Source organism: Oryzias latipes, chromosome 7 (assembly GCF_053564925.1).
Source record: "Oryzias latipes strain Hd-rR chromosome 7, Olatipes_Hd-rR_3.1".
Taxonomy (NCBI): Eukaryota; Metazoa; Chordata; class Actinopteri; order Beloniformes; family Adrianichthyidae; genus Oryzias; species Oryzias latipes.
Genome location: NC_136243.1, coordinates 6,502,501 through 6,517,166, shown reverse-complemented (window position 1 = coordinate 6,517,166; position 14,666 = coordinate 6,502,501). Strand labels below are relative to the sequence as shown.

General features: G+C 39.6%; 1 protein-coding gene across 2 annotated transcripts in view; it reads left to right on the top strand.

The window, feature by feature from the left end:
- The first annotated feature begins 351 nt into the window (after positions 1-351).
- Positions 352-14,666, top strand: part of LOC101169591 (deoxyribonuclease-1) — a 23,772-nt gene continuing 9,457 nt past the window's right edge. Inside the window, exons 1-4 of one of the 2 annotated variants that reach the window (XM_004086324.5) lie at positions 352-469; positions 8,552-8,721; positions 9,747-9,835; positions 12,035-12,049. In XM_004086324.5, the coding sequence (XP_004086372.1) occupies positions 8,560-8,721; positions 9,747-9,835; positions 12,035-12,049 (266 nt within the window). In that variant the 5' untranslated portion in view covers positions 352-469; positions 8,552-8,559. The remainder of the gene's footprint in view (positions 470-8,551; positions 8,722-9,746; positions 9,836-12,034; positions 12,050-14,666) is intronic. The other variant, XM_011472960.4, reaches the window with a different exon arrangement.

Below are 14,666 nucleotides of genomic sequence, written 5' to 3'. Positions count from 1 at the left end.
AAAGTACATTTATCAAGGATGAACATGAAAAAGTATGGGTCTAAATAGGGTGTTCTTGAAAAAGAGAGCCCCCTCTGAGTTGATTTCTTCCAGTAAAATTAAGGATTAGAGAAATGACAGTCACAGGCTGTAGCTGCTATTCATGGTCAGAACAAGGAACCAGGTTATTTGAACTTTTGTAGGAAACTTTGACAAAAAGATCAAATGAGACTGATGACTGCGTCCTTAAGCTAATTTCTTTGAAAATGTAAAATAGTAAGAAAACAATTCCTGGAATCTTCCTGTGAGAAAAAAAGGCAGGACTTACTGTGGTCCTAAAGTGCCCTAAATGCAGCATTGGAAGGGGGTGTGGTTAACTTTACACAACAAAAAGAGGAGTGGGGTGGGTGGTGCTTAAACCACACCTTTGCAGGTCTAGGCCAAAGCCAGAGTTTCGACAGCAGTTAGTTGAACTGCACTAGCTGAACAGGTAGGAGAACCAGGACTTTCTGTTACTGAACCAACATAAGCTGCTGTGTCTCACGTGGGTTCGAAGGGGGTTTAATGTTTTAATGGCTTTTTGTTGATCTTAGAGACCGAAGGCTTTTGTTATTTAAGTCTGTCTGTGTTTGAAGGTATAGAGACTTTTTGCCATGTTGATGTGTGAGTCAGACATAGTGTGTGTGTGTTTTTGTGTTGTTGTCAGCTTTGAGTTGATAGCTTCAACTCTTGAAAGGCTTGTTGTCCTACTAAAGTCTGTATTCAAGTGAGGCCAAGATTTTTCCATATTGACAGTATTAAGTAAAAAAGTATGTTACGTATCCCTGCTTAGGTCATGCTCAGTCTTAAAATGACTCACTGAAAGTCCGCCATTCCTCAAACGGATTCTTGGTGTTGCTCATACAATCAAAATCCAGCCTCATGTTGGTTATTCAGTGTTCAGATAGAGCAGAGTCTCTTCTCTTAGTTATTAGTTGTTAAAGGACTTGGATACAGTCTGTGAGCACCCACCAGAGGAATCCTCCAAACCAAAATCCATCTTTAGCTAAATGTTGAGTTTTCTGTCACTTGTCCTTTAATTCTGCAGATGATGTGATTGGGGGGAATGTTAAGGCATGATGGTAGTGTTTTTCTGTTAGTTTTCCGAAAGTCAACCAGGGTTAAAGATTAAACATTTAAAAGTCGACTTCCTGACAGATCTAGTTAATGCAGCAGACTTTGGTATTCTTACTGTGACGTGCTGCCTGCTAAAACCAGATTTCTTGGCAGGAAATTGTCTTAATTTTATTTTTGTTATTATTTTAGTTTTGAGGAACTTTAATTCCATATTGGATTCTGAACTATTCAGTCACTCAGAACTGGTAAAAACAGAACTTAGGGTTTTAAAAAAATGGGGATTGTTGCAGTATCAAAACAAGAACCTTTTGGCTTTCGCTGACTTTTGAACAGAAACTGAAACCCGCTCAGATGACGATGACTAGTGGTTGGTTTGTAACGCAAAGAGTCAGTTTCTATTCATTACAAATTTGGTTTATCTTTAATTTTTTTCTTTTGCGTGGGGATGTTATGTTAAAAAGGAAGACGGCCGACATTTTTCAACAAAGTTTTATGATTTAGATGCAACATTTGACTTCAGAGGTAGTTTGGCCTCCACTCCTAAAGTTGAAGATGCACCTTACGACAAAGCAGGACACCTGGGCAGAGCAAACGATTTACTACAGATGTAGGTTTTGAGGTTGTTGATTTGTGTCTCACTGACTAAATCACAATAATGTACAAGACGCTTCAGCTTTATGCTAGTTCCATCAAAAATCCATCCTACCGCATGGCATTCAAAAGTGTTGCTACTGATAAGGCTGGGTTGTATGACTATACATTTTGTCCTAATGAAGAATCTTCTATTGTTTTTTTTGTTTTGTTTTTTACGAAGTGTCAGTGTTGTTTACAGCATGGTTAATAGTTTTGGGGTACCATTTTACATTTAAAAAAATGCACATGGAAAAAAAATGGTGGTAGACGTGTTTCAAACTGGAATCAATTAAAATAAGATTAGCAGTTAGCACTGGGCTTAAACAAACATGGCAACTTCTGTCGCAGGATGTTGTTTTAAAACAAGGGGACCGACGTGGACCAGGCAACCGTTATTTAAGTTATATACTCCAACAAAATAAACAAATTCTATCACCTGTGCAAGAACCATGCTCAAGAATACAGAGAGAGTCAATGAACAATGGCAGTGTAGAGTGACGGTAGAAGTTGTTGTTCCCCTTTTGACATACAGTGGGGCAAAAAAACTATTCAGTCAGCCACTGATACTGCAGAACCACGCAAGGGGAACCTAGTGAATGACCTGCAGAGAGCTGGAACCATAGACTGTAAAAAAAACGGACTTATCATGGTGTGACATCACCCATAGAAAATGCCTTTCCTCCGGCTCTCATGAAATGAGGTAAAATCCCTCACCGTTGCTTTCCTGATACAGGTGCCGCCCTCGACAGTGATTAGTCCGAGTCAGTTGAGTCATTGTAACTATGGCAATAGCGATAGTAGTTGCCATAGATGCAACTTCTCTTTGACCAGTGCTCATATTGCTAATAACAATCCATGCCTGAGTGTAGATTCCACTTTTTCCCTCTCCCCCTACAATGACTGACAGTATTCACTTACTGTGTGGTTAACCACCCACCACTAAATGGAAAAAACAAACACATACCAGTCATTGAATTATATTTTGTTATTTGCCTTTGGTCAATTTTGTAAAAACCATGGTCCTATTTTCACACTGAACATGAACCAATCATCCGCTTTTATTTTGCTAAAGACTTCAGCCACTATATTTGTGTTTCTCTCACAGCTTGATTTTATCGCTACTGCATTTTAAACGTGCATTTAGACACATGACACCACTGATGGCTAAAAACATCGACTAATTAGGGAGTTTCTGCAGAATTTTCCAGACGCCAATGTAGGTCATGTGATGACTAGCTGGTGCTGCAGTTGGAGACTCTGCCCCTCCCACAGACTGCCAGGCCAGACTCGGACATAGATTTTGGTAATCAAGACACTGGGGTGAGGCTTTTAAAATGAATTTGTAATATTTAAAAAGAAATGGAATTATCTCCGTTTACAGATTTAAGGGTTTTAACTGATGCTGTCATGCGGTTTTTTATCGGTCGGATCATTAAACAGTCCTGACTTTTGCAAGAAACTGTAAGGCAGCAGTTGATACAGTCACGCTGGTTGTGTGGAAGGCCTTATGGAGATCAATTCTGAAAAGTCACTCAACTGGTTCCACCAGACCCAGCGGAGGGAGGGGAAGACACAAACAAACTTGCCTGAAACAGCTCAGTCACTGCTGGATTGAGCTATGACCTGTGAAATGACCAACTCCACATTAAAAAAAATGGGGGAAAAAACTTCCTAAAAAAACATTCCTCCATGGGAACACATCTGTTCAGCTGAATGGAATTTAGTTTTCTTATTGAACACTGGATTTTACTTCTAAGTTCTAGAGCCTCCCAAACAGCCTCCATATATAGTTAAGACATTCCTAAAGGAGGTATCTTCCAACAGTTGGCAAGTGTGTAGAACAGCTATAACTAGCAAACATGAAAAGAAATATGCAAATAGTATTTGGAAAAAACAGAAAAAAGACTGTGTGGTGGGAATTGCACAACACACCCGGGAGAAAAACAGGTATATTGTGACTGAACTTAAAAAGTTTGGGCACATTTACGCTGTTTCAGTCAGCCAAGAAATGGGGCTTGTTCTGGTCTTACTTACCTTTGCAGTTTGGACTTCTAAAATCCACGGACTGATTTTGCTTTAATGACTATTCCTGTAACTCTGGTGACAAACTGCTTTGTATTTCATGGAAACTGTAATGATATTCATACCATGCGTTTCACCACTTGTCAGTTCGAACATCTGCTTATGTGAATTCTTTGTCGTTACCAAACAGAACTTGTTTCAGAGTAAACATTAGAAAAGTTAATCAATATTGAACAATATCTGCTCTGTGATGGACTGGTCCAGGTCTTGCCTTCATACAACAGTGGCTCGGATCTTGAAAAAGATTAAGCGGGTATAGAAGATGAATTGGTGGATGAACAGAGTAAAGTAATTTATGGTTGTTGGCGATGATGCCTGGTAACTAAAAACATTCAGCACAAGGTCATAGCGTGAAGTACAGGACATGTAGGCTCTGCAGCCCCCCTGCTGTATTGCTGAATTTGTTCTCTGTACCTGGGCACTAATGCTAAAGAGTTTGAGTGCAGTTAGTGAGGACTTGAAAACAGCACTTAGTGACATGATCAACGCGATTAACAATTTGATCACTGCGTGGAAATCTTATAGTAGTGCGAGACTTGTTCAGGTAATTAGCAAGGACAAATATGTTGGCCCTTGAGTTCTGGAGTTTGACAGCCCTGTTGAATTTAAACACTCTCTAGTGTTTCCGTCTGTTGTGCACCTATTGTCTTTTTTTCTTTAGCTGAGCCTTCACTGCTGCTGCCTGGCCTGTCTCTGGTATAGTTTCATGGTTTAAGGATGGATCCCCAGAAGTTGAGAGACATAAACAGACGTGAAAACAGTTCAGAAATTTTTGGGCATGGTCAACTACCTGAACAGATTTTCCACTCTTTTCTGATCAGTGTAGTGAGACACTAAAGAAATTGAATTGAACAACATGAGAAGGCATTCCTCAAACGGAAAGAGGAAGAGCTGACAGAGCTGAGTACAGCATTCCTGCAGAAAGGTAAGCCTGTTACCTTTGCCGGTAGAGCACACACGCTAACAGAGCGAGGTTATGTGCAGGAAAGGATATAATACTTTTTTTTTGTGTGTGTGTGGAATTCCACCAATACACCTATGGTTGCAAACGTTCTCAGTGACCAGATAGCTTGACGTTTTTGACAGACAACCACTGCCCAAAGAACTTCAATAAATGATGTTTAGGATCCAAAACTGTGGTGTGGAAGTGTTGTGTGTTGCGACAATGGAGATGTTTTTGGCTTACACCCTGACATTATATCCTTGAAGACTCTCTTCATGTTTCAGTGATAGCAAAAACGGACATGGTGAACATGATGCAGCACTGGCCGTTATCTGACAGAACCTAAATGCAGCACGCAGAGCAAAGGAGCACAAAGCATGAATGTCCCATGTTGACAGCTTCTTTCTGCCGTAATTTTAAACTTGTCTGCATTTAATTTGATACTTTTATGTCTCTCTTTGACCTGTGATATGCATGTCATCTGCAGGTGTGTAGACAAGGCAGATTCTCCAGAGCATGCATCAGCTTCCTTTAAAAGATCTCTGGTGCTGCTACCAAAAGGCATACTAAGCCAACAATATTGTTCAAATGTTGACGAGTCCGGATAGCTGGACTGGTATTTGGCTTGAGTTGCCAAAATCCACGTAAAAACTTTGGCTTTGGAAAAGACAAGTCCTTTGTTTAAGTGACCTAATCGATGCGCACAAGGTTTTTCATCAAACATCCCCTCTGACTCAATTTTTGCTGTGGTCAACTGATGAGATTATACCTCTGCACCCTAGGTCTTGCAGTTTTTCACTAAGCAGTTTCATCACAGCAACAGAAAAAGCCTCTTTGGTAGCTTTTGTCTAGCTCCACCTGGTAGTTTTCATCTGCCATCCCTATTTTCCCAATTGGATTACTGCTGTACTTTTTTTTTTTTATTGTTTCTTTATATCTTCAAACTTTGCATTGGAATTCGGCAGGTTAACCGGGATGACATTCCGAATAGCACCACTGTTTGTTTGAAAATGTACCCAGAAGGCATGCCTACAAAAACTGAGGTCTCTTCTCCATTCCTAGTGTCTGTTGCATGCTCTGGACCTGAGCCTGTGTCATAGGTTTTCTTCATCCTCATCACTCTTGTAACAATAATTGTTTTGCATGCATCTCTTTTTTTTGCTTTTTTTGTCACATTTGCATTTCTCACCGTGAGATGGGCCTTTCCACTTGCTTCTTTCAAGCTTTTTCTCTTGGTTTTTGGCATGTTGCTGCATGCACCTCGTCCCCTGCTGATCCCGTGATTGCTTTACTGCATTTAAACGGTTAACAAGTGAAACCTGCTTTTCTTTGTGTGAAAGTGGGCCTGTGATTGCTACACTTACAAAAAAAGGTAAAACCCATGTGCTTTATTCTTACATTTGCCTTTTTATCTATTTATATTTTTCACGTAAGTTTTAAAAGCTCTTCTGGCCCAACAATTCAGTTCAGCTAGATCAAACATTTAAGCTTGAAACTGGTTTAGGACAATGAAAAGGAGGTGTGTATTGTAAAGTAACTGAGATTATTAAAATACATGATGGGTTTAAAAAAAATTAAAATTAATACGTTCATGTGTGGGTTTTCTCTGAGGCCTCCCACCGTAGGTTAATTGGTTACTGTAAATCGTCCTTAGGTGTGAATGTAAGCGTCTATGGGTGTGTGATTGTGGTCCTGCGACAGATTGGCGACCCGTCCAGGATGTCCCCTGCCTTCACCCACAGGAGGCCGGGTTAGGCTCCAGCCGTTTAAACCGTTTGTTCCGAAAGGGAACAAACGGTTTAAAAGATGAATTAACATTAATACTTTTCTGTTAGAAATACAAGACAAAAAAGTATCTACAAACCCCCATGGTATTTTATCAAAGCCAGTTTCTTGTAATAGAGGGTTTCTGATCTGCTGCTTCTGTCTTTGTGGCTCCGCTCAGACTCGGAGAGAGTCTGGGACAGCCGGGGACAGGGAGACAAACTGCTGTCCCACGAAGAACTGAAGAGAAATATGGTTCATATTTTAGAAAAAACGCTCTAGATTAGTGAAGGAGCCGCTATTTACTTTAGGCGGACATCTGAACTGGTCTGAACACGGCAGATCAAGTCATGCAGGGACAGGAAGTTGGGGACTAAGTTCAAAATAAAACACCAGGGAAATTTCAACATAAATAAACAATATTTGTGGTGAGTTCATAGCTTCCACATTGCGGGTCTGACACTAAATGTATATGTTTAACGTAATATTTTATGATTAGAATCACCTTCTTAAACTCTGCATCATTTAGTTTCACAATCTTTTGTATTAAAATATTTCCAATCACAACAAAAGCCTGTGTTTAGAGGATAAGATGCAAAAGAGAATTTAATGTATTCCTACAAAGAACAGGAGTCACATCAAACACAGCTGTCAGGAACTGGAGGCAAAATGCAGGAAACTGGGCATGGAGGCAGAAATGTAAAAATGTAATAAATAAACGGGACAAAAATGGTGGAGGGAAAAAGGGGGATAAAGCAGATGACCTGACAAACATTACCATCTGGATTAAACTTGATTCATGTTGATTCTGCCTGCAGCACATTGTGCCAACAGAAGAGCCCCAAGTGTTTTATTGCTTTGATGTCTTCTGTGATAAAGTGAACAAACTCATATTGATAATGATTTGTTCAGACAAAAGAAATGACAAATCTATCACTTTCATCTACAGTAGCAAAGTATTTATCTATTAGTAGTTTATTTTAATTTTCTGTATTGTTTAAAGGACAAAAAAAAAGTGTTTTGCTGCCCTTTTTTGACTTTGGGCCCCTGTCCCTCTGAAATCCTGTGTACGTCCCTGAATAGGAGTGTGTGGAGGTGGCACCATTCAGAGTTGGTCTTTTGGATCTCGGATCTCTTGGGTTGAGATTTCCTCCAGCTTTTGTCTGTTTGGCTGCTCATCATTCAACACTTGCATGAGAAAAAAAGACAGGTTTTTTTTTTTTGTGCACTGCTGATGCTGTTTCTGAACAATGCACCGGTTGTTATGTTAAATAATCATAACTAGATTGAAGGAAGTTCTCCCATTTAAGGCGGCGGACCGGTACCAAACTGTGGTGCAGTTGGTACCAGGCCATGGAGGAAAAAACATGACATTTTGTTTTTGTTTTATTTAAAAACTGATTTTTGAAACGTCCCATCGAATCTAGTTTACCGTATAAATAAAGTCTAAGCCAGCTATAGATATTTTAGAGAATGAAGATAAACTTTATCCTCAAAAGTTAGGAGAAACTGGTACCTAAGAAGAAATCGGATTTCCACTTTAGCCTCATATGGTACCATGAAAATATTGTCTGACATTAAACCACGGCCTGATAAAGGGTGGGGCCCAGTGATTCAGACCACAGGTTTTCTTTGAAGAAAAAAATGTCTTGAAGTTAATTCATGGCATCTGGTCTCCATTTACTAAGTAAGAAGGCTTTAGGTCCAGATGCCAAATTTCAAGACGTCACCTGTAAGAATGAGAACGTTTATCAACATCAGAAAACGAAGAAAACCTTTTGTGACGTCTGAATGTTAACTTACCATGTGTGTGTGGTTGTGCCAGCTGTTGTCCTTTTGTTCAGTAATAAGTCCTGTGTTTTGGTCTGGATGCTTTTGAAAGTTTTATTCTGACTGAAAAGAAACCCACGGTAGGGGAACTGTGTCACTGATGTCACAACCATGCAAGAATAAGCTCTTTTTTTAACCACAAGAACCCTCATGTGACAGAAACTGGAACTCCTGTCTTTGGCGTGATTCTGTTGATCTCCACAGATCCAGCGATGAGGCCGTTTACTTGTGTCCCTCTCCTCGTCCTCCTCTCCCTCTTGAGCCTGTCGACTGGAAAAAAGGCAGAGAAAGGATTCAGGATATGCGCATTCAATGTGGAGAAGTTTGACAAGGAAAAGGCAGCAAACTCAATAACGTTGCACTTTCTGACGCGGGTAAGCCTTACACTATCTGTTCAGCTTCTGTTCATGGTAAAGAACCTCAATGTAAAGTTGTCTGTCGTGCTTTTGCGCATTTTATGGTGTTTAAAGTTGCAAGTCATTCAATTTTCATTCATTTTTAGATAAAAGTGAATACAAACTAAAAGACGTTCCCAACATTTGGGTTCATATTTTCAACATTTTACGCATTTTTAAGCATCCAAAGGTTTTCATTTAAACAAAACATTACTAGGCTACATGGTCACCATGCTGAAGAGCCTTTGTTGTTTTAAAAAAACGATTTGAAGACATTTTGGTTTCCACATTTTTAATGTCTGGAGTTTTTATAGTTTTGTCTGACATGGTGTTCTGATGAAAATGTTCTTCTAAAAAAAGGTTTATCTTGTGTTCTCGGCCCACATCAACAAATCTCTCAGACAGACACAAGTGGTCGAGGTGATTATTTATTGGGAGAACGGTACAGTGACCCCATTTCACCCGTGGTGTCTTTTTCAAACACATCCCAAGCACAAAATCTTATGGCACAAACCACAATAGAGGTGTTGCACCGAGAAAAATGATAACCCAGCCAGATGCAGAGGAGGCCCCCCTATAGGGGCCCCCCCGGCGCCGAGAGGCATAGTCGAACCCGGCGTCTGGGCCCCTAGGCCACAGGACAGGCGCGCTTTTTTTTTTTTTTTTTTTTTGGTGGAAGTGTAAAAGATTTTATTAGCTTCCAGATTTTTTTTCTCAGCTGAATTTTTAGAATAGTCTGCCTCTTCAGCAAATGTAACCCCTTTGTGGTAACTTTATTAGGACATGCAGCAGCATCAAATTTTATTTAAAACACCAACTTTATTGGGATCTGGGCTGTATTGACAAAATGGTTGGTTGGTAGTTTCCTATTTAGTCTATTCTCATCATACTAGAACAGTTTATATTTGACACTGCACAAAACTTTTTTGTCTTTTATTTAACTAACTGTGCGTGTTTTGTGTGTGTGTGTGTGTGTGTGTGTCTGTGTGTCTGTGTGTACATAGATTGTGGCTCGCTGTCATATCACCCTCCTGCAGCATGTGGTGGATCCAGATGGTGAAGTCATCAAAACTCTACTGTCTTCACTCAACAGGTACAAATCAAATCCATCCAGTCAACCTTGGAACTAGTTAGTTTTATGTCAGTCTAGCAGCTACTTTGAATAAATATGAAAGAAGATACAGAACTAAAAATAGGGGGGGGAAAATAGTTTTTCACTTTTTGCTTCCTTTTTTTTTGCCTTGAAGCCCACATAAAATCAATTTACAGAACTCAATGCCCTCCAGGGCCAGATCACACCATTTCCTGAGACCTTAGTAAAACATGTGAAATGATATGTCACACAGCCACTATGTACATTTTGCGCATATTGCTCACATGAAAATTGGTCATATGTGAATATTAATGGAAAAAGTAAGAGGTTTTAGTCTGCACGTGAAATTTTCACAGATGTAAAACCACAGAAGAACTGCGAATAAACCACACAAAGAACACGTAAATCAACGTAGAATATGAACCGTGTGTGATTATTGCACTGTTTATATGCAATAATTTTAACTTGATATGTGCGTCTTACACGCGATATTCAAGTTAGACATCCGTGGTACATGCGTGAAAAGTCCAGTAGACACACGGGTCGTGGAAAGCCACAACTTTTACGTAATTACGTAAAGATTTACATATTAATTGTTTATAAACTACATTAAACATGTGTAAACGGCCTAATTCTCAACCAACCAAAAATTTTGAATAGATCAAAACCAAATTCACGTAAAGACCTGTAGGCTGAATCCCTCGAGGGACATCTGCTCACATCGACGAATGACGAACACAAGAAACACTTATGAATTACGTGTATCACAAAAGACCGAAATTTCAGGAAAGGTACAAAATGTACATCGTTGCAGAGCGACATGGCCTCATGAAACCCGCCAGAAAATAAAAGGCAGCAGTTCACTTTTGAGAAACAGACTCGCACAGCAGCTGAATGAATGTTCTTGTATAGTTTTGCTCTTAAAAGAGGACATGTATAAAGAAAATTAAAACTGCTTTTCTGAGTATTACTTTATTCAAATTGTTGTGAATCAGGAGCAGACAAAAAAAATGCATTTGAAAAAAGCTAGTAGTGTCAGACATAGAAACTACTATCAGCAGGTCAATTGCTCTGTTCCATTCTGATGCATCCACTTGGACAAATTGATCCATGAACGTCTTTGTTATCCTCGTTTGAGCTGAAATCTGGATAAAATATGTAATATTGCTCACCATTTCTGTTGCATCGCTAATGTAAGCTTGGGGTTGTCAATGGCTATAAGCTAGTGAGAGAGAGTGTATGCAGATGGATGACGGGACGTAGAGATGGGCTCAATCTGCACTAACAGTCCCACCTACAACTCGGAGGCAAATTTCCAATGAACTCCTGCTGCTCTGTTAAAACTATGTGCTAAAAGACAACACAGGTTTTTTTTTTTGGCTAAAAACGGCATAATCATAATCAAAAGACCACGGGGAACATTTCGACGAAAGATTCAAAGATGATTGGAGTGGGACTATAACCCTTGTGTTCTCCCTACCATGACAAAGGTGGATGAAGGTGGAAAGATTTCATGTAATCCATGGACACCAGTGAAGATCACAAATTATTGAAGAAAAAAGGTTCAGAGCACTGCCTAGTGGGTCTAGATGACCCAACTCCCATTGTTAAAGTGCCTAGGATAGCACAAGGGTTAAGAACCTATCCAGTCCAAGCTCCTTGTTTTCAATTAAGCTAAAACCTAAAAAGCGGTATTTTTACAAAATTACAAATCAGTAATGTAAAAATGAATAATTTGTCTATGTATGTTCTATCTAGTATCAGTTTCAGTTATTAGTGATGTGAAAACTCTTTCATAGTCGAGCAACCAAAGTTACAAATTTAGCACGACAAAATGATCAAATTAGTTTGTGGATAAAAATGTAGAAAAGAATAAATCAGTTCTGAATCTGATTGGACTATCAAATCTAAGTCAGTTTGATTCAAGCAGTGAAATCCAGCTCTGTCAAAGATCCATTTAATCAAATAATCTAAAGTCCAATCAAAGGACAAAGCCAGTAAAAAAGGATTAATGGCTTCCATCAAAGTCAACCTCGTGAGAAGAAGAGCAGGGTCCCTAACGCGTTTAGCATCAAGCAAACGTGTTCAAACAAGAGAGTATGCAGCAACAACAGGAAATGATGTCATCCAGCAGCTCAGCTTTGAGTCTGACTGCACTGTTTGTGTGCTGATCACCTTGTGTCTGCTGTGTGCTTCCAGCCTGGAGTCTGAAAGGTACAGTGGATTTATGAGCATGCTCAGCATCTTGTGTGATCAGATGAATCATTTCCTTGCTCCTGTATCTGCACTGTCAAATCACATCTGGGTTGTTGGCTTCACTCTCCTGTCTTCCAGTTTAATCGAAGCCTTCTTCTTTGTACGGAGGTGGGATCATGGTGTTGGCTTTGTTCATGTGCTGCACAGGTTTTTCCAGACCGGCAGAGTTCAGGACACCTCAGTGAGGCTTGTCCAGTCTGTGATTCTGACGTAACACTGAGGGGGGGCAGTTTTCCAATTATTTTGAGCTGTGTGACAGAGATGACTATCATTTCACAGAAAATGGAGATTGTAGTTTGATTATTTTAAACCTTAACAATATTTGCTCTTAATTCAGAGATTTGAAAGTCTGCTTATTTTGTTAAAATCACTAACTTCAATTTAAAAACTGGTGAATTGGTGAATTACATGCTGGGAATTTGGGACTCTGTTTCTGCTGAAGATTCACTTTGTTGGGGTTTTCTCTCAAGGTGGAACAATCGCTAATCTGCATCGGCTAAAAAATCAGAGAGTTGTGGAAAAATGGGAAGAAGGGTGTTTGGGAAGGGGTATTCAGGCCATGGCTTGCATAAAAGTTTGGAATGGTCCACCAGCGCATCAGAAATTAAACATACCATTTCATTTATTTTGCTGCTAGAATTGTAGATTAAAGGTCTTTGTTTTATGGAGGAACCAGAAGGCTTTATTTCTAGAAGAACCTTGAAAGTTGCCCTGTAGCACAGAACTGTGTGATGATTGATTTTAGGCATGAAACCGCAGAGAGTTTCAGGCAAAGTCATCAGCTATATTTGAAGCCACCATGTTGGAAGCTGGTCTAAAGACTATTGTTTTATGTAAAATTGTCTTCTTTTCTGTCTTACAAGAAAAACAATCTTATCAAATATAAAGCAAACATATTCAAATTACTAGAATTTTCTTTTAAATGCTGATTCTTGGTAAGATCATTTTTTTGCTTATTTAAAGAAAATCTTCCAATGGGGTAATAATCTTTGACTTATTTTTACGAGGCCTGTTCTTGTAGCACACCAGCTTGAGAACTTGAGAAGCTTGAGAACTTGTGCAAGTTCTCCCACTAAAAAAGATGAGAGAGGCCTGTAATTTTCATTATCGGTAAATCTCAAATATGACAGACAAAATTAGGGGAAAAATCCAGAAAATCACAATGTCTGATTCTTAAAGAATTTATTACAAATTATGTTGGAAAATCTGTATTTGGTCATCTACAAACAAACAAGATTATCTGGTTATCTATATAAAGACACCTGTCCACAGCCTCAAACAGTCACACTCCAAACTCCACTATGGGCCAAGACCAAAGAGCTGTCTTAGGACACCAGAATCAATATTGTTGACCTGCACCAGGCTGGGAAGACTGGATCTGCAACAGGTAAGCAGCTTGGTGTGAAGAAATCAACTGTGGGAGCAATTATTAGGAAATGGAAGACAAACAAGACCACTGAAAATCTCCCTCCATCTGGGGTTTCCCCCAAGATCTCACCCCGTGGGGTCAGAATGATCACGAGAACGGTGAGATAAAATCCCATCATCAGATTTTGAGTGAAAACCTCCTCCCATCAACAAGGGCATTAAAGATGAAGCGTGGTTGGGTCTTTCAGCATGACAACAATCCCAAGCACACTGCCCGGGTACAGAAGGAGTGGCTTCATAAGAAGCATTTCAAGGTCCTGGAGTGGCCTAACCAGTCTCCAGATCTCAACCCCATAGAAAACCTTTGGAGGGAGTTGAATGTCTGTGTATCCCAGCCAAAACCTCAAAACATCCCTTGGTCTTGGCCATAGTGAAGTCTGGAGTGTGACTGTTTGTTGTCACTATAAAGATAACCAGTTCATACAGGTGTCATTATTACAGGTAACCAGTGGAGGACAGAGGATCCTCTCACAGAAGAAGTTACAGGTCTGTGAGAGGCAGAAATTTTGCTTGTGACTAAATACTTATTTTCCACCATAATTTGTAAATAAATCCTTTAAAAATCAGACAATGCGATTTTTTTTTTTCTTCTGGATTTTTTTCTCTCATAAGTTGAGGTTTACCTGTAATGAAAATGACAGGCCTCTCTCATGTTTTTAAGTGTAGAACTTGCACAATTGGTGGCTGAATAAAAAATACTTGTTTGCCCCACTGTATCATGCTTTTCTTAAACCTTTCATAGGACACGACATCAATATTTAAGATGATATATTACCTTTAGCAAACTAAGGAAGAATAGTTTTTAATAAAATATGAGTTATTTTCAAAGTTCATTTCTTTCCCTGAAGTAAGACGTCTCGATCTCCGAGACACTGGCTATCTCTCTAGGTAGGTGCTGCTCATTTCATGATGTTTCATGCACGTAAGACGTCTGTAGGATGTCCGCACGAACTACACTCTGATTGTCTCAGTTCTTCATTTCTAAAAGCCAGGCTGCACACAAGGGACGTGCACCTATTTGCTTAAACAGCAGTTTAGGGGGGATTACATTTTTTTAACAACACGCCTGCGTCTCACCTTATTCACCCTTGCTTACCCATATACTGTACGTGTTGTATAAGTGAAACACTCTACAGGCTTACCGAGC